The sequence below is a fragment of the Balaenoptera ricei genome, chromosome 5 (genome assembly GCF_028023285.1).
Source record: "Balaenoptera ricei isolate mBalRic1 chromosome 5, mBalRic1.hap2, whole genome shotgun sequence".
NCBI lineage: Eukaryota > Metazoa > Chordata > Mammalia > Artiodactyla > Balaenopteridae > Balaenoptera > Balaenoptera ricei.
In genome coordinates, this window is record NC_082643.1 from 92,373,187 (window position 1) to 92,393,128 (window position 19,942).

Here is a 19,942-nt window from a genome sequence, read left to right on the forward strand (position 1 = left end):
GTATTAAGAGTCAAGCTTAAGGTGTATTTACTGAGTTCTGTTCTAGAGTGAGATAAGCATATTGTTTGTACTTCATGGGATAGATTTGTATAGGAACAGGTTTGTGGCATGGAAAACACTTTTGTAATGTGGTTTGCCATGTGGTCTTAAGATGTGTTCTAATCTGACTTTCGTTTGCAATTGCCATCTTCAAAAGGAGTCTAAATTTCATTTTGGAAGAAGAGTGGCATTATAATAAGGGCTCCTTTTTCTCTGGGGGGTGCTGTCAGTGATCTGAATCAGACATCCCAAGTTAACTTTAGAGGTTGATCCACAGAGAAAGGGATGTTCTTTTAAATGATTTGCCAAATCAGATTCAAAGAGACCTGTGGTGTGGCTACTTTTGACCAGAGCAGGGTGCCATGTGTTGGCTGTGATCCTGTTTGAGTTCTGCCTTTTCTTAATTTCCCTGGCAGTTTTAGCTAGATGTGTGTGGTGTTTTTACTTTCATTCTGAATGGGAAGCTATGGTTCCCTTCTGATTCGTGGAGAGATTCCTAGATGTCTAAGTTACGTGACTTTGGGGCACAAGCAAAAATGCCATTTTTCTGCACGGTCTGCAGAATGTCTGGAGTCAGACAAGACTGACTTCAGGCCCCAGGTCTCCTACATATCAGCTTTTTGTCTTTAGAAAAGTTACTTAAACTTTAAGATTCAATTCCTAGAACTGACATAATAATAGTACTTGCTTCTCCTGTTAGTCCAAGAACTAAGTGAGATAATCCACAAAGCTCCTCAGCACAGTGCTTGGCATTAATAGCAAATATTCACCAAATGTTGGTCATCATTTTTTTTTTATTGCTACTATTTTGACTCTAGCTCAAAGAGTTATGGGCTATGAATGTTAGAAGTAGAACGTTCTCTAGAAGTAGAAAAGACCCTGTTCTTTGAAAGCTGAAGAAGGAGAGGGGGAGAAAGGAGCCCCGTGCTTCATTTCCCATCCTTCAGACTTGTTTATTACAGTGGTAGGTTACCATGGAAACTTTTGGGATTAAGATGGCATTATTGAGTTAAGCATTCAATAAACACCTCAGGAAAGCAAAGCTAAGACATGTATGCACGCCATAAGTAGTTTTCAAATAAAAGGGTTATTTGGGGGCAAAGACGGGATGGCAGTTTACTGACTTCCTTATCTCATGGAGTTTCCTGAGAGAATGATGATCAAGAGTTGAAACTGTGATTGTCACCCTGCTTTTGCCCTTTTGAGGCCATTCCGTCAAGTTGGCAGTAGTTACAGCCAGAATTTCAAAATGGGAAGCTGCTCTTTACGTACCAGGGAGTGTGGCTTTCCAAAATAGATTCTGAAGTCGAAAAGAACTCTGAGTATTTTTCGAGAAGGGTTGACCTCCTTTCATGCCACTTACTGTGAATTAAAGCTGCGAGGGAGAACTAGTTTGGGCATGTGGTACAGCACTTAGAGCCGCCGCTGCCAGGGAACAAGATTTGTGTTTCTAAGGAGATACAACAAAAAGGAGAATGCTTCAAGAGCCAGCGGCTGTCAGAGTGTAAAAGTATCTATGTTCAGAAAGGGAAACAGAAATTGAATTAAGTAATTTTATACACAAGTTACAGGGTGCCCTTCTGCTAATAATTCTTAAATGCAAAAGCAAATAGTTGTGGTCACAAAGGGCTTAGTACATCTCAGCTGATTTGAGTTCTCAGACTTGAACTGGATGTGATTGGTATTAACCTGCTCTGTGCATGTGATTTTCAGATGGTCTGACTCTTGTCTGTCATTTTGTTGGGCTGTATTAGTAACAGGGACATATTCCAGCAGAGGTTTAGGCAGCCACTTGACAACGAGAGGAGGAGAACTCTCCAACCAGAGCAGCAAAACAGAATCCTCTACCAGTGTCTTGAATGCCAATTTCAGCCCGTTTGCCAATGTTTAATCAGTGTTTAGCATGGAAGGATGCCCTGGATGGGTTCCTTCGATAAAGTATCATCACAGGACAGAAATCACAGGGAGAGTGCACCAAAGAAAAATTACAGTACAGCTATATTTACTTAGTGCCTCTGCAATGGGGTTTTATTTTCCACAGTTGGAAAGGGAACCACCTGTCTCAACTGCTGATGTCAGAGAGCTCCCTCGAGACACAGGGCTGTTGGAAAGCACATGATACTGTATATATTTGCTCTTACGTCCATATCAGGCTAAGATTGGGTTTCAGATTTGTGCCCTATTGTGGAGTTCATTGAGCAGTGACTCCGAGGTGCCCTCCCACGTCACCATGCCCTTGTGAATTAAAAAGTAGTGTGTGTGAGCCCCCATCGTGAGTGTTCCCTCAACTTGCCATGCAAGTATTTACACTGCAGTAAAATGAATGACACGCATCTTGGGGGTTATCATTTATGGACTCGATTCTGAATGTGAGTATCAGGAGGCATGATCTCTGCCCCCAGACTCCTTCTGGTGTCTTGGCTTTTGTTTTCTTTCTACTTATCAGGATTTAAAAAATACATATATAGATATCTATCTATCTATATCTATCTGTCTATCTCAGATTTGGAGGTTTTATGTGTAGATTGTTAAAGAGGCAAAAAAAAAAAAAAAAGAATAGGATGTGCCTATCTTTTTAATTTTTATTTATTTATTTAACTTTATTTTTTGCTTATAGCATGTCAGTGTGGGGAAATTGTTATAGAATGAATGAATGCCTAATGCCTGATTTGGAAAGGCTGGATAGTATGACCATGCAATTTCAAGGCATCTATTGAATTATTATTATTATTTTTTAAGATGTTCAGGAGTTGTATAACCACTGCTCCAGTCCTTTGTACCTAGGGGAGAATTAGGCCTTTTAAACATAGTTCCTTAAGGCAATGGAGGGCCACTGTATTGCACAACTCCAGGGGGCACCATTTCTGTCGTAGTCAAGGACTCACGCTTGTACTATCCAGCTGGCTATATGTTCAATCCCAGAAAATATGATGCTATTAACATTACTCAAACATTACATAAAAATAGAATTGTTACCAACAATTGCAGAAGGCATGCTATTAGTGAAGTTCATTATTTTAATAGTGTCACACATCTGAATTTGACTGTCTTTACCAACTTGCAAATTATATGGTGGTTACACAAAATAGGTGGAAAACAGAGTTTCTGAGAGTGTAAATTACATTCTTGGGCCACATCAAATCGATGTCCTATTAGGGATAAGAACGAGGTTTCTTAATTCCCAGACTTCCCATGATGCACACCTTCAATTAAATTAATATTTTAAGTGATGTTTGGTACCTTTTTCTCAAATTCTAGAAATAGAGTAATAGGATAGGTTAAGACCCCCGGTTCATCTAATCTTTCCCCTAGTGTAAGATTTTCCTCTGAAACATTAAAAATGTTATAATATATGATTGATATTAATTAGTTTTCTGTAAAGTACTGCACTCCTTAATGTGAACTGAACTAGAAATAAACATATTACCATGAATTAAGATTTTATTAGTTGCGAAGAAGAATTGGATGAAGGCACCTATGTGAAATCCTAAGCACAGGCATCAAATTGAATTCATGCCAGCACTGCCTTGAGATTAATTTGAGTGCTGAATACGAATAGTGTACCATAACATAACTGTGTTTACTGAATCATTTCTGGCACCAAAAACTAAAGCTACATTACAGATGCAACAACGGGCTTTTCTCCCTTGGAAGAGAGAGGCGGGTGCATTTGTGATTCAAGTGAATGTTACCCTCTGAAAAATGCCTCTAGTCCCCAGGAAGAGAACAGTCTTCTTGAGAACCTTGCATATTCATCCCTCAGACCTTGCATACTTTGTGCTGCTCTGGCCTTCTCCTGCAGCCTGTTCGAGTTTTATAATATGATCAGCTCTATTTTCTATCCACACCCCCCGCTCCCAATCTGGAGTACCGGTTAGACCTCACTTTATAAATTTCCATCGCGTTATTACGTATATGTTTGAAAAGGTTTGGAAGGTGTTGAAAAGATAATATGGGGTTGCCTCAGGGATATTGTAGAAGGACTTCCTGATTATGTAAGGAGGTGGATTATACAACATTTAATACAGGGCTGTGCGAGAATACGGTAAAGGTCCAAGGATCACTGTTCACTGACGGGGATGGGAGTGATGGCCCTGGAGTTGTGTACTGCTGGGGCCCTGCTCTAATACCCCTTTTCTTCTGAAATTCCCTGATTCTGTATTCTTTCATTTTATTTGCATCTATGATATCACTTACTTGAGAGTGAGTGCAAAACTTCAGGCCGCCACTGTCAAATAGGAACATTATGTACATCACATATATAATTTGGAATTTTCTAGTAGCCACATTTAGAAAAGGTAAGTTTAATTTTAATAAAATCTTTTATTTTTCCCAATATGTCCAAAATATTATATCAACATGTCATCACTATAAATTATTAATATCCTCCATTCAATTTTTCACACTTAAGACTTTGAAATCCTCTGTATATTTTGCCTTGACAGCACATCTCAAGTTTGACTAGACACATTTCAAATGCTCAGTAGCCATAGGTGGGTAGTGGCTGCTGCATTGGACAACAGTTTTTTAATGTATATGCCAATGTATATACTTTAATGTATATGCCAACTTTTTAAATATATATGCCAACACAGTTTTTTTAATGTATATGGATATCCTTCCACAGAAAAATTACTTGAAATAAAAAAAATACCTCAACTATCTAAAACAAAACATCACATACCCTTTATGTCACTTTATCAATTTAAAAAGTAATTGTATGATTGATCACAAATTCGAGAAAAGTGTGAATGCTAAGACAATTTAGTTAATGGACCACTGGTGGCAAAATTGACTTTATATTGAATTGTTTTGCTCCTGCGGCTTTGTTTTCCACTTTTACCCCATAGATACCATCATTTTAAAACACGATTTGCTATTTGGCGGATCTTCTCGAATTTGCAAACTCATGGTATCTTGTCAGTTTTCAGGCACCATATGGATGTCTTGTTTCTTAACAGAGAAACTCTTGAAAGACTTTTGGCTCAGATCACTTTTGTGGACAGCAACATGGAAACAAAAACTGTTCTCTGCACTTGCTCCTTCCGGTCTCTTTAGAGGTAGAGACAGGTCAGGACTGGTATGAGGCTGGTTTTCCCTTCCTCAGGTACAGGCACTTGGCATCCCCACAGCTTAGGTGATGATTCTGTGTGTACACTCATAGAGAGTTGGCTTAATGTAAGACTTCAAAAGGAAGTCTGCTCTGCTTTGCTTTTAGGACTTTTTTTAGATGGGGAAGCCAGGCAAAAAGCAAACCTATGTATTTATTCTACTGGTGTTTGATGTTCAAAGAGTTTTAAGTATTGGTATGTGAATGACAGGTATCATTACTGGGTACTTATTATATGCTAGGCACTGGGCTTGTATACATCTCATTTAACCCTAGCACCAATCATGTAAAGTAGGTATTTATGTTGCCATTTTCACAGCTAAGAATGAGAGGTCTGATAGTTTAGGTAACTTGCTTGGGATCACACAGGTAGATACCCAGTGGCGCATCTGCGCTGACTGACCCCAAAGGTTATGTTCTCACAGAAGGGGACCATTGTTTTCACACCAAGTCAATGACCCCCTTCAATAACAAATTTTAAACCAAGGGCAAAATGCTAAAGGTATAGAGTTGGAAGTTTCCTTCACTTCACTCATTTAGGAAATACATTCAGAGATATCTAATCCTAGCCCATCTTTTGATAGAAGATAGATCTAGAAAGGTGAAATGGCTTTGTCCAAGGTCAACAAACAAACCTACACATCGGGTCCCTTGATTCCTACTACACTTCTGATTGTCTATGTAATTTCTGGATTTTTGAGATAAATTGAACATTCAGAATATTTTTTTTTAACAGAAAGGTAGCAAACTTTAAAACTTGGGAGTATAGAAAGACTTCTTTCTCTTTCTTCTCTATGCTTTTTAGACTTTTTATTGACATATGATATGAATACCAAAAAGTGCATATATCATAAGGGTTCAGTTCCATGAACTTTTACTAACTGAACAGACCCATGGAACTAGCACTGCCAACAAGAAATAAACCATAACTAGCTTTCGGGAGCCCCTTCCAGCCTCCAACCACTACCAAAGGCAACCTCTGTCCTGACTTCTGGCTGCATAAATTAGGTATATCTGTTTCTGTACTTATTTGTATAATGACTAGCGTAAGTAGGTATGTACTTTTTTGGTGTGTGTGGCTTCTTTTGCTTCACATTATGTTTGTGGAAATTATGTACATTTTGATGTGTACTAGAAGTTTATTCATTCTCATTGATGTACTTGGCTATACTTTTGAAGTGTAAGAACCTCAACAACCATAATATTGTCAGTGGAATTAATAAGTTTATTGAACATTATTATTTAAATTGCTTTTTTAAGAACGTTATTAACCACAGTTTCATTTGATTCAGTCTAAAACAAAATCACAAAGCTCAAATATGGAGCCTTAACAGTTGCAGTGTAAGGTATCTCCCAGCAAACCTCTCTTGTTCTGTGTTTTTACGCAATATTCAACATAAGGTAATACAATAGGGAAGACAAAAAGGGCACAGTCTGAAAATACCCACAGGAGATTGAATAGTTGGAGTTCCCACTAAGTAGCTTTGTATGGCTGTGCAAAAGGTTAGGTGTGGCCTATTTTTAGGTACCCTACATGGAAATGGATGTACTAAGATGGATGGTAGGAAGTTACACCTCAGGAGTTGTCAGAGATTTTTGTTTTGAAAAGAGGTAGGAAAAGAATCCTTTCTGATCATCTGCTTGGGGCAAAGTACAACCTGGGCTCTTTAAAGAATAATCAAGCCTTTGGACTGCTGAAAAGGGAAACTTGTAAACTGCCTTTTGGAGACTGTTTCACAGGCCCAGAAATCAAGCTTTCTTATGTTAGCTTTCTTGTTGTTTCTTTTTTCTGGGTGCAAGAAAACAGGAAGTTAAATCTGTCCTGCTAGAGTGTACTGCTGGAGTGTCCTGCACTGTTTGAGCTGGTGGTCTGTCAAGGCTTTGTCCTTACTGAGGTTTATCATTCACCTGGTCTTACTTTGCTTACTCCATTGTTACCAGGGCTCCCTCTCCAAATGTCCTATTAGGGAATCTAGTGTGGCTGCAGCTGAGCTATTCATTCAGCGCTAAAGGAAGGTCTCTAAGTTGGTGATATTATTTGGCTCTGAAGCACAGATCTTCCTCCTGATAAATAGGGTCATATGTACAAAGAACACAGCTAAACAGGAAAACTCGATAACTCCCAGTGATGCATCAACCATATATCTTGTGATACAGCATTGGTTTAATATATTTGCTAATAATGCCAAGATAACCCATGTTAGGCATTTGTCCTTCTTTTCTGCCTCCATACCCTAAAGTAGTATCTCAGATGATCCTTCTCAAATTACAAAAAAAAAAAAAGGTAAGGTCTTCTTTTACCCAATACCATGAGCTTTTTATTTAACGGGGGGAGTGCTCTGGTATTAGGAGGCAAAAGCGTTACTCTAAGCTCGTATTTCCCTAGACCTTATTCCTATTTACAAAACCCTGAATTTCAGATCCATCCTCTTTTCTATCTTCTCTCTCTGGGTAACATCATTTCTTACCTGTTGTAAAAGCAAATCACATGTTAGTATGTGAAACTGCATCTATATGCAGGCAGAAGTGAATAGTCACTATCATATCAGCTGTGTGTTTTTCATCCTTACCATGCAAGCAGGGACTTGATCTTCTACGTGACTTGTACCATTTAATAGAATTAATGATAAACAAGATGAAAACTTGCTGTTTCTCTGGGGCAATGACCTGGGCTTTGTAAGAAATCCAGGTCTGTAGAAGCTGGTCTTCTTACAGCCAATATTCATGAAAGTATTATGTTTTACCAGTTCTCATCTATTCTTTTTCTGCAATGGTTAGGAAGTTAAATATCCATATTGCTATGAAAGTGATGAAGCTGTGTGGTTTTTCAGCAAAGTTGAGCACCGGATACCTTTCCTGCACACCCTCCCTGATTTCTAGTGCCTTTGTACAATGAAACATTTGGATTCACCGCATGCAGAGAAGTCTTCCCAGGTTGCCTGCGTCTGTCAAGGCAGATACAGCATTGCGTTTGAGAGTTGACAGGGATCTTAGATATAGTTGAATCCGGCCATCTCTGTTGATAGATAAGGAAACTGAGGCTCAGAATCATTAAGTGAACCGCCCAAAGTTGAATTGCAGGACCCATGTCCTTCCTACCATCCTTGTCCTTCTCTTTTGGGCTAAATCAAGATCCACAAAGTCACTCTACTTATCAGGAAGACTTGAGCCTCATGTAATCACTTGATAACTCATGAACTTGGCCTTGGTTCCAGCCCCGTCAACCATCTTCTCATGAGAATTCTTAATGGTCAAAATAATGATCACCCAAGTGTAGGAAGAGTGATTTGCAGGAAAGACCCATGAAACTGCAAGGATGCTAAGTCGAAGAGGCTCATAATACAGCTTCCATTCCTGCGGAGATAGTCAGCCTTCCAGGGGAAAGGAGGTGGGTCAAGGTCTCATGTGACATTCGGAGAACCCAGAATGAGCTTCTTGCCCAAGAACAGGGCTGCAGCATGACACTATTTACACAGGTGGCTCCCCGTTTTGGAACAGATTGTGGTCCAGAAGTTCACTTGCAAGTCATTGGTTTGAAACGTGGACTGCATTTTCCCCATCCAGTCAATTTCCGTGGTCTCCAGTAGAAGCCACATCTCCAGCACCTCTTCCCTTCTTCCTTCTAGAACTGCCCCTTCCTATTCCCTAGTCAGTAACAATCCCTTCTTGAGAAATTTTCTCAATACTTTAGTCATAACATTCTGAAAGCATTTACTTTTTTTTTTTCTTGGTTTGTGCTTCTGAGCTCCATTAGATGCTAGAAGGGAATAAAAAATATGATTAACAAATAGATGCTTTTGTATAAATAACTGAAATTCCCTTAACCCTACCAAGGATAATCGCATTTTAGAATGGAATGTTTGTTTCACTTAATTGATGAATTTCAACTTGAGAAACAAAGTGAAGATGGCTGTGGCATCTGGGTGTCAGAGGTCTGGGCCCACCTCTGAGGCAAGCTAATAGTGGATAGCTTTCCTATCCCTATAAGTCGGGGCTCAGAGGTTTCTCAGGGTTCCAGGTAGTAACTTCTCTCAGCTTTGCATCCTGAGTGGAGTGGCTGTTAGACTCGATTTCATATACAGAAATGGCTTTCTTTTAAATATATGATGAATGTTGAGACTTATATTGGATGTCAGGGGCTATTTCTATTTGCTACATTCCCTGTATGTTAAGAAGGCACAGTTATAAGTCTGAATCTCTATATTTCTTTTAAAAATGAATAGTTTTTATTCTTCTTCTGAATATAAAAGTTATACATATTTAGCATAGAAAATTAAAAAATTACAGAAAGGCACATATACCCCCCCCACACACACACAAATTTAAAAGAACTTATGTCATCGGCCACTATTAACACCTTGTTATATTTTCTCCTTATCCTCTTAGCTCTTCTATCTTTCTGAGTGTATATTTATATGTAAATTTGTTGTGATTATAGTTTTTTCAAACATAAAATTTTAAACCTTAATATATTTTGAACATTTTCTCATTATGCCATTAATGTATTTCACAACAGTTTTTAATGATAGCATTGAATATATATACATAATGAATGTATGTGTGTGAATATATATGAGTTTATATATATATAGTGTTCCATTATTTATTTTGCTAGGCCATTACTGTTGGACATTTACACTGCTTTCAAGTTTTCAATAATGTAAATTATGTAGCATTGACTATCTTCACACTAAAAATCTTTGCACATATCCCCCTGTTATTTCCTTAAGATGAACTTCTAGAAGTAGAATTTCTGGATCTATGCGGATGCCCATTTTTAACATTTTTGACACATACTGCCTGCTTGTCCTCTAGAAAACTTTGTACTCATTTATAATCTGACCAGTAGTATTTGACATCTGTTTTTGATTGAGCTGCTACGTGGAGGTCAGTCTTAGAAGTGGTCTTCTTGATTAAGAATATTTCCTCAAAAATCTTGTGTTTACTTGGGCTAGCAAAAAAAGTAAGAGTTTATATAAGGCATCACAAAATTTAGCTAGACCTTAAGCTAATTGCTTCCTAAGATGAGAATTTATTTCCTTTCTACATCCTCACATTTTTAGGACATATATTCACTCTGCTAGAGTAAAATTCAAATACCAAAGCACTGGAGAAATCCACAACAGAAACAAAAGCAAAATAACTAAAACCCATCTGAATCTTACCTGGTGGGATTGAAAAAAAGAAAAAGAAAAAAAAAAAAACACCTCACTTATTTAATTCTTCCATTTCAACAATAGTTGAAAATACAATTTTTTCTCTACAATCAAGAAAAGTTAAGCTCATTAGGACCCCAGCTCTAGAAATAAGTACCAAACAGGGGGAACTGTTTGACTAACAGTTTTTTTCCAATTTAATAATTTGTGTACCTGAGGTTTCTCTGGCCCTCAGTAACTTCAGTTAGGGGATAAAATATCTGTCTTACCAAGTGAATTATGTTATTGAGGTTCGATAGGACTTTAAAATTTTAAATAATAACAAATTTAATAAGATATGATGTGCTTTATTTTCAGTTTCAGTAAAAAAAAAATGCTAAATAATCCTATTGAACATTTCTTGTTTAAATAGTCAATAACTCGCTGCATTATAAATGAATTAACCTGAAATAATTAAGGTAAATGAAAATGTCTATAAATGCACAAATACAACAGAGTTAAGCATCAGACAAAATCAGATTTTAACCATCCTTTTATTATCTCTTATCTGTGGGCCTAATAAGCATACTTCTTGCCTTATGTTTAGATTAGTCCAATTGATTGCAATTTGGATTAATTTGCACATTATTTTTTATTTTAATGTGAAAAATGCCAAGAGCAGATTTTGAGATCCACGTTAAAATACAGGCTCAGTTGCATAGAGCTGGTCTGCAGAAGGTTTCACTGGAGATGAGAGAGAGGTTGCTGAAGTTGTTTAGTTTATTAGAAGATAAAAAAATAAATAAACAAATGCTAGGAGGCATTAAAGCCGACTACTGATTTTCCTCTGTTTTCCAAATATGCTCAGTTCACAGTGACATCACCATGGTGATTTTGTGTAAAATAAGACTTCATTTTAGAGTGGTTATAGGCTAGAGGCCTTTGTTATACCCTGCCCTGCTACCAACTTCTGTGCCCCGCACAGCAGCAGCTTCAAACACGTCTCAGGGGCTCAGAGCACGTGCTCAGACTGATGTGGGGTTTCAGGGTCAGTTAGCCCCTCTAGGAATTAAAAGCCAGCAATTGAATGCCTGTTATCAATGATTAACTTTAAAAATATTAGCCATTCTAGGCAGATCCCTTTCCTTTCTATGCAGGCAGCATTCCCAGGAATGCTGGTTTCCAGCTACATAGACAGTCTCTAGGTTATAAAGTTGCCTCGGGGGACTTTGCTGTGCTTTTGATTTGGGAATGAATATTATTCTTATTATGAAACTTTAGTTCTTCCTAGAAGGGTTTTCAGAGATCTGTATGCTCTTTTCAGCTGTTATCTAAATCCTGGCTCTGTCTTATTTTTCTCAGTTATAAAATGGGTACACAGATCATCTTTATTGGGTAGTTTTGAGGACTAAATTGATTGAAGTGTGGTATCTAAAATGCTAATTTCAGTGTCTAGCCCTTGTAAGCTCTGCTGTATATTTTCTTCCCCATTTTTCTTCTTTGAAAACTTTTAGCCTTAAATTTATTCTCATGTAGTTTATTGTAAGCTTAGAAAAACAAATGAGCAAAAAGATATTTATACTAGTAGCTCTTCACTTCTGAGTTCCCACCTATGTTCAATAATGAGATCAAAACCAGTAGTCTCTGCTGTTGTCTACTTGGGTATTTGGGTTTGATGGTGTTTATTTTTTATAACTGGCAGATGTCTGAAATAGGCAGGGCAGCAAAAGCCTTGCAATCTGGGGCAGGAGAGGGGAAGGAAACTCAAACGTTATGTACTTTGTCAAATTTTTTTCATAGAATTGAATTCTTCTCTTGAAGGTTTAATTTCTCTCTTATCGACTTTAAGGATAGATACTCTTGCCTCCACCAATGTTGGAGTCTTGGGGAACAATAACCGAACTACTGAGGGGAGAAATTCCATTGGGGTGGAATCCAGGCTCTGTGTAGATATGGAACATTATGAGCACTCAACAGATGTTAATAAATACCTCCTTCTATTGTTGAGACAAAATGGGGTTGATTTGGGTGTGAATTTAATGGTTAGTGAAAGGACCTTGTACCTAGAAAGGGTGTATTTTAAGGAAGAAAAGAATTGGATATTGAGCAAAATAGCAATGTTTTTTTCATATCAGATTACTCTGTGTTTTTAAGGTCTGTCATCCTCCCAAATTGTAAGTAAGTTCCCTTGTGTTCATGACATATGCCTTCTTAGCAGCCTTTGCAATACATTGCTGTGGACACAGTAAGGTTTCAATAGATCACTGTTGATTGAAACCAAACATTTGGAAATCTTGGAGGCAGAGTTGATGAAGGGATGAAATGAGGGCTGCAGGGAGAAAGGAAGAGAAACAGTCAAGGCAGAGGAGGAATCAAATATAGAAACATCCTGGGAAACCAGGAAAGACCAAGGTTGGTGAACAACTAACACTTTATGTACTCCTGAGAAAAGAAAAACTGGACAGAAGAGAAAGTTTAATCTGAAGAGCTAATTAACCAAGTTATAAGAAGACCTCTAAAGTATCCCTCTCATTAGAGTTGTAATTTTGAGACCAAAAAAACAACAGTGGAAGGTACTCTAATTTTCCCCAAGAATCTATTTAAATTTTTATGTGTACAATAATAGAAATCTGAGGGAAAAATTACAGTATGCTGGAGTTTATAAATCATTTCAATGTTTTGACTCCTAACTAACCCTCTTCGTGATGGTAAGAAAAAGAAAAAAGTATGTATATATAAAACCACCTTTGCTTTCAGTGGATGTGCTGATTTGATTAAGAAAAAGTGGAATTAGGCGGCAAAAAGACAAACAAGAAAACCCCGATAACATAATATGAACAGGTTAAATATCAAAAACAATAATACAGAATGTTCCAGTGTAAAGAACATCTCTAAAAGATAGGATTAAAAAATATATATGTATTCACATAAATATAATGGATGCCTAGTGTTCAATGAACACAAAAGTATCAGAGAATTATCACAACACAGGGATCACCTGATAATAGTGAATAAACATCAACTCTTCTTGGTCAAGTGACCAATATTATTTCACAGTTGACTGTGTTGAGCACAGAGCCAATGACCTTTGCCCTGCATTTTAATAATTTACTGTAGTTTTACATTAAATCAGAATATAATTGTGAAGAAAATTAGTGTTTCTTTGTGGGGAGTGCAGAGTAATGCCACTAATTGCACGTATAAAAGCCTTCCCGAGGTTGTATTTTCCTGTTCTTTCTTGATTTGGAAAATTAAAACTATGGTAATTTTCCGCTATTTGTAAGAGGGAAAATGTGCCAGTGAAATGTATTCAGCTAACTTAAAACGTCAAAGCTTTTGGCCATCGTTTTACGTCCAGTAATGACAAACTGTCAATTTCATCACATTATTCAGGAATATACTAGCAACTTGTTGCAGATCTCAGGGTAGACAAATTTCTTAAAATAGATGTGATCTGAAAGAAGAAACAGTCTGATGTTTTTTGGTTTGTTTTTTCTTTCACTTTAATGTTTGAGCTACTTTATATTTAGAGCAAATCACCATTTTTTTCCTGATAAAGGGATGGACAATAGCAAATTCATTACATTAAACCTAGTAGAATAGGAGAGTAAATGAATAGTGCTTTAGAATCATTTTTAGATCCCTGGGGAATTTTTTTTTCAGATGAGTAATTATCAAGTAAAAGATTGAGTTGATTTTTAAAATAAATGGGGTTTAAAATTTTATAAAAACATGTATATTCACAAATATGTATCCACGTGAACATCACTCTGGAACTTGGAAGGGTTAAATCCGACCTCTGTGGTGTTATGGGAAGTGTTTTCTGGCGTTGTCTAGTACCTTGAGTTTGTTATGGATTCAATATGTAGTGTCATCATAAAACAGTTGAACCTGCATTAGCCCTCATTGTCTCAGGCTAGAAGCTGAAAAATTCAAAAAATGAAAAAGCTCAAGAAATGAATATTTCTGCTAATAGCATGTTGGTATTTTTCCCTTACTCCATGGACATTCTTGATCTCAAAGGCAAACTGCACAACCCAGGGTACTAGGGTTGGAATCCAGTGTTTATTCAAAAAGGCACCCTAAGGCAGTTGCAGAGGAAATGCTACATGTATGAAAAAAAAAAAAAAAGGTAGCCGGGAAACTAAGCTGATCTGGGCAAAGCGGCAGCGAATGTCTTTACTAACACTTGTTTTCTGAGAGCCTATGAGAGAAATGGAAATAATTAGAAGGACCCTGAAAGGGTGGTATTTTGTTGCTTGTTCTCCTTATATGGAACAAAGTAAACTGCAGTAACACTTCTCGGGAGCTGGTGTTCCCTACTGCCACAGGGACAGCAGATTTCTGGGTGGAGGAGTTTGTTTATACCTTAACAAATACAGGCTGTTTTGTTGATTAAATAAGCAAAAAAAAAAAAGAAAAAAAGAAAGAAAGCATGCCCCATTCTCTGTTTTCAAACACTTCCCCCAAGTAGAAAATGTCTCATAAAAATCCATCATGTGATAAGATCTTGCTTTAGTCCCAAACCAAGTCCACTTGGATGTCTTCAAATCTGAGTCCTGAGGGAGTCCACATTTTAGCTAAGAATGTAGTTACTCTGTCATGAAACAGAGAGCTTTGCCACTTGCTTGTTTTGGAAGGAAAATAAATTAAAAAAAGATTGCAGGGGATTTTAGTTATTATATGGCCAAGGCTCCATTTAGAGTCGGTGGCATTCAAAGCTGGCTTTAGTCACAGCATGATGCTCCAAAAGTCCAAGTGTTTCCTTTCTTTCTTTCCGTTTTTTTTTTTTTTTTTTTTTTTTTTTAAGCGTTACTTCACTGAGGCAGAGGGCTGCCTTTGAGTGACGTCACGAGTTTGAGCAGCTAGCAGCACAGGAGAAGGGAGGCTGGGTGAGTGACAGCCCAGCCTACTTTTTAATAGCTTTGTCATGTGACTGGGGACTGTAGTAAGACAGGTGCCTTCAGTTCACTCTCAGTAAGGGGCTGGTTGCCTGCATGAGTGTGTGCTCTGTGTCCCTGTGGATTGGAGTTGAAACAGCTTGACTGGCGTCATTCAGGAGCTGGATGGCGTGGGACATGTGCAACCAGGACTCTGTATGGAGTGACATCGAGGTGAGGTGGGGCTGGACTCAGCACTGCAGCCAGGGCGGAAGCTTCCCTCGCAATGCAATTATGCTTGTAAGAGGGGGAAGGGCTTGGGCTTGGGCGAGGAGAGGAGGCAGCAAAGTAGCCCGGGCAGGAGCTTTGGGAAGGGAATCTCAATCTTATCTTAACTCCAATAAGTTTGCTATTTTAAGGTGGCTCTGAGATACCGTGAACAAATCAAAGCTTAGCTGCTGTCATCAGGATCTGTTGCAGTTAGAAACTCTTTCCATGTGCCTTTGGCTCTGTTTCTACTCATATGCAATATTTATGCCCTAAGATATTGATATGAATCAGAAGCTGAAGTCTTTCCAGTGGTGTTTAGTGGCCTGGTTGGAAAAATGCCATTTCTATTTATAATAAGATGAAGATAAAAATATTAAAATAGATGGGCTCAAATCTAGTCAGTTTTGACTCTAGTCTGGATTTTTTTCTTCTTCTCTCTCTGTTCATCAGAGAACTCACAAAATCCTAAATAATCCTGCTGGGCTATTTTAGATTGCTTTTCCCACAGAACACAAAACAACAAAGCTGATTCTTTTAAAACTCCTCTGTGGTTGAAAGCTTTGGCCAGCAAAGAAAAAAAAAAAAAAAAAAAAAGCCTCACGGTGCAAGGTTTTCCATCAGCGTCAGTGGCAGGGAAGCCAATGGTTAAATCTCTCTGTACCACGGAGAGCTGCCTGAAGCCGGAGAGAGAATAGAGTTTATGCAGGACTGTGTGTGGAGCTGCTCGCTGCTTGTGTAAAAATAGATGGCAATACATCAATTCCACAGTCTCTGCTGGCTACAATTCATACAGGGGGGGAAGAAAAGCGAGCCGGTTTCCTCGTAATCTCTGGAGTCTAGAGTGACTAGCGGGGGGGACGGAGGACCGCGGCATGTTCGCATTCAACACAATGGAATGTTCTCGGAAAGTTTGGCCAACTTGGGAAACAAGCAAAACTTTCTGTGGACTCTGGTGAGATGGACCCGAATTGAATTGCAGGGAGGATCTGAGCGGCTAACAATGAATCTGGCAAAGGGCTGGGAGAGCTTCCTCTGGGAAGCTGGGGGCACGTAGGGTAAGGGGAGGATCAAGGGCTACACGTGATTTGATTAAATAAGATGTCCATGTGGTGCTGCGATACACATCTAAAGTGAAAATAATTTGGCCAAGGCCGTCTGTGAATGCATTTTTCCTCTCTAGTGAGGCATGCCCTGGATTCTTAACTCTTCGCTGGGCTTGCAAATGCTGGCTCCGTTTGCCCTCTCTTGCCTTGGCAGATACATATTTGCGGATTGTAACTGTTCTTATCTTGTTGTGATTTCTTGGTAAGGTGGAAGAGTTATGGATAATTCATACGTCCTGCAGCTATTACGAGTCAGGGATCTAAGTGGCTTCAAAGTCCTAATTGTCTTCGAGTAGCTGGAGTATCCTGTGGGTGGTTGTCTGGCTGGCACTGTGGGTCTCAGCTGCTGTAGTTTCATTTTTGCATCATGTATTCTTCCTGATGCTGCTAGGAGTTGATTGAAGAACTAGATCACATGGAAATAGGGAAGATTTATTTTCCTCATTGGCATTCCTGCAGTCATTTTCAAATAAGCGTCAGAACCGTTTAGAACAGCGGCTTTTTAATTTTGTTCTTAAGGAGGTGAGGTCTCGGGCTAATTGTCCAGCCGTGGATTGAGTTGTCGGTCAGCTGAGACGGGCCAGTCGCTTCTCTGTTGCGCTGGAGGCAGCAGGCTGCTAGCAGCCCAACCTCGGTGGTGGCAGCCCTGGGAATCACCTCCGCCAGGCTCAAATATTACGAGCAGCAGGTAGCGTAGGCCGCTTTCATTTTTTGAATCATTAATGTTTGCTGTCATCCTAAAACGTATTATGCCCTTTTGCACATAATGACGGGACAGTACATTGGTTAATAAAGGCCTCCATCACTATAGCTACTCCGAGTCCCTGGTGTTTCCCAGTTTAATGAAGGTGATGTCCAATAAGCTTACCAAGATTGATAGAGACAGTTCCGATGACATACACTCTACTAAGACTGTCATTCTTTACTGACCCCTGCCCTGCCCCTTATCCCCTGTCCTAATTTTTTTTTTAAGAAGTAAGATTCTTTTTTCATTAATGTAATTAATGTGACCAAGTCCACTCTTTCTTCTCTCTCTCCCTTTAAAATTTACCATCAATGGCACAAAAACCTCCAAAAGGTTAATGGAGAATTATACTTAATTATAATGTTTCATTATCATCAGTGCAGTTAAGCTAATTTATTGTCTGCTCTTCAACTAAGAGAAAAGTCTGTTGGGGTGAAATAACGTACAATAATTAGCCTTTTGTGTTTAGTGACTGCTTTATCCTCTTAAATCTTATTATAAAATTAAGGCTATGGTTGTGAAATAGCTGTCATAGTTGCAAAGAGGCAGTAGAATGTATCTCCGTAATTGCAATAAAGCACACCTGTTACAGATGTATAGGGAAGCAGTAAATATCAGAGTGTCAGATGGGGACAGTTCCAGGGCTCGGACTGTTAAGTCTGGCATCATCCAAAGGCCAAATATAAATTAATAACAGGAACACTTGCTACCACTAATGTGTTTTAGATTATCAGGATAATGCCACGTTCAGAAGCCCTGATTTTATTAGCACGTCAGCATTGGCAAGAGCACATGCACATTTTTCAATGATAACAGAAAAGCAAAAATGAGAGAGGCAGACAGAGAGAGGAAAGGAAAGAAATATGTGAATTACAGCAGAGTAAAATACAAAACATTGATCTGATCTTTTTAATGGTTTTCAAAAGTTACTGAAAAATACATATTTCTGAAAGGTTAAAGGGTTTTGAAGAAATCATGCCTCGAGAGGGCTGTTAAAGAGAGAGACAGCAAGAAGTTGTCCCCCAGTTGGTATCAGCATTCCCAAACACGGGTTCTAGAGTATGCTCTCCACAAAAGGAATTTAAGCCAGATGTAGAGATCCTACGTTGTCGAACTTATTTTTCTTTTTTGTTGTTTACGCTTTTTATTTTAAGGACTCTCCCCTAATCCTAGTGGGTTTTGCACCAGCGAAAAAGTTCTCCCCTTGTCTCTGAATTGGTCGTGTTGTGGAAGAGTTAACTGTGTGTGGGTGTGGGTGTGTGTGTTTGTGTTTGGAGGACAAGCAGTGGGCAAGTGTGGAGACTGGGAAGTGTTGTGCCTGTAACAAAATCCAAACACTGTCCCAGAACAAAATCTTCTCTTCAGCCCAGCCTCCGCTTACTTATCAATCTAGTCAAGTATACGGATCTGTAACTTTGGGCTAGCTCCAATAATAAAAGAGAAAGACCAATAAAATGATAAGGAAAGAGTTGAGATGAAGGGGGTTGCCCTTTCTTGGCATTACCTTTGTGCCTGCAATTTGCGATCTCCGTGGGGCCCAGTGGTCTTAGGGAGGAAGTGCAGGAATTTTCAGGCTTCTCCCAGCCTCTCCTTACCAACTGCTGACTCCATTACCCAGTACCTACTTCTCAGCGTGGTGCTTACGATCATGCTGCTGCATATGACCCGTGTAATGTAGCCTGCCAGGGATGACAGAGGTGCTTGAGAAAAAAAATCTGCGTAGAACTCATTTTATTCAAAATCTGAATGTCAAGCAGTATCTTTAGCTTCATGCCCAACTGCTGCCTGGATGGGAAGAACTCCCCAGTGTCTCTCCTGGCCTTGGGAGGGAGGGCCGTGAGGGGACCACCTCAGAGAGTGTGCCTTTCAATTGAGACCCCTCGGCTTGCAGATAGATAAAGTCCTTATGGCTCTGGCATCACCAGATCCCTTCAAAAGGAAGTTTCTGCAGGGTTCTTCACAATTGGCAGTGATGAATCAGCAGTCAGATAGCCAGTTCGAGGTCAGAAGCCCACCTTAGGAAGCGGGTCCACTTTCCTCAGAAAGCCACAGTGCAGGAGAGTTAACAGGCCACTTACTCTATGCAAGGAGGTGACAAGCAGCCCAGTCACGGTAGAGGGTATTTTAAGCCTCTCAATGTATTGAAATCATTTTTAAAACTCCAAATAAAGAATTGTTCTTTTGAATTCACTTAGAGCATAGTTTAGGAATATATAAATGATGAACAAAAACATAGTTGTGGTGTGCTAGAGTGGTTTTTCTTTTCAGACTTCAGGTGATCCCAATGGTATACACATATACACAGACGCACACACCAACACACAAGACCTGCAAGTTACACATAGCGAAAGATACCAAAGATCATAAAAAATATGATTTTTGTCCTTCATCTCAATGGATTTATTTTTGACCTGTTTGAGAAGTTCAGAAGCTCATGAAAAGTAAAAGATTTAAATAACAGTTCAAGAGAACTATAGACACGTTAAAGGACGTTGCATCATTAGTTGCTAAATGAATTATATGGATTATAATGGTTAAAGAGAGAGTAAATGGAGAAAGTTTTCCTGGTATAGTTCTTTTTTTTTTTTTTTTCTCTCATTTAGTAATCGTTTATTTTGTCTCTCGTATGTGTGATGCAATTGCAAGGTGAAATCAAATTT

At 38.8% G+C, this 19,942-nt stretch overlaps 1 protein-coding gene across 4 annotated transcripts in view; it reads left to right on the top strand.

The window, feature by feature from the left end:
• The first annotated feature begins 2,321 nt into the window (after positions 1–2,321).
• PPARGC1A (PPARG coactivator 1 alpha) overlaps positions 2,322–19,942 on the top strand; it is a 112,228-nt gene continuing 94,607 nt past the window's right edge. The window contains exon 1 of one of the 4 annotated variants that reach the window (XM_059923255.1): positions 2,322–2,408. In XM_059923255.1, coding sequence (XP_059779238.1) covers positions 2,391–2,408 — 18 coding nt within the window. In that variant the 5' untranslated portion in view covers positions 2,322–2,390. Of the gene's footprint in view, positions 2,409–15,256; positions 15,399–16,167; positions 16,387–19,942 lie in introns of those variants that run through there. The other 3 variants (XM_059923254.1, XM_059923256.1, XM_059923253.1) reach the window with 3 other exon arrangements.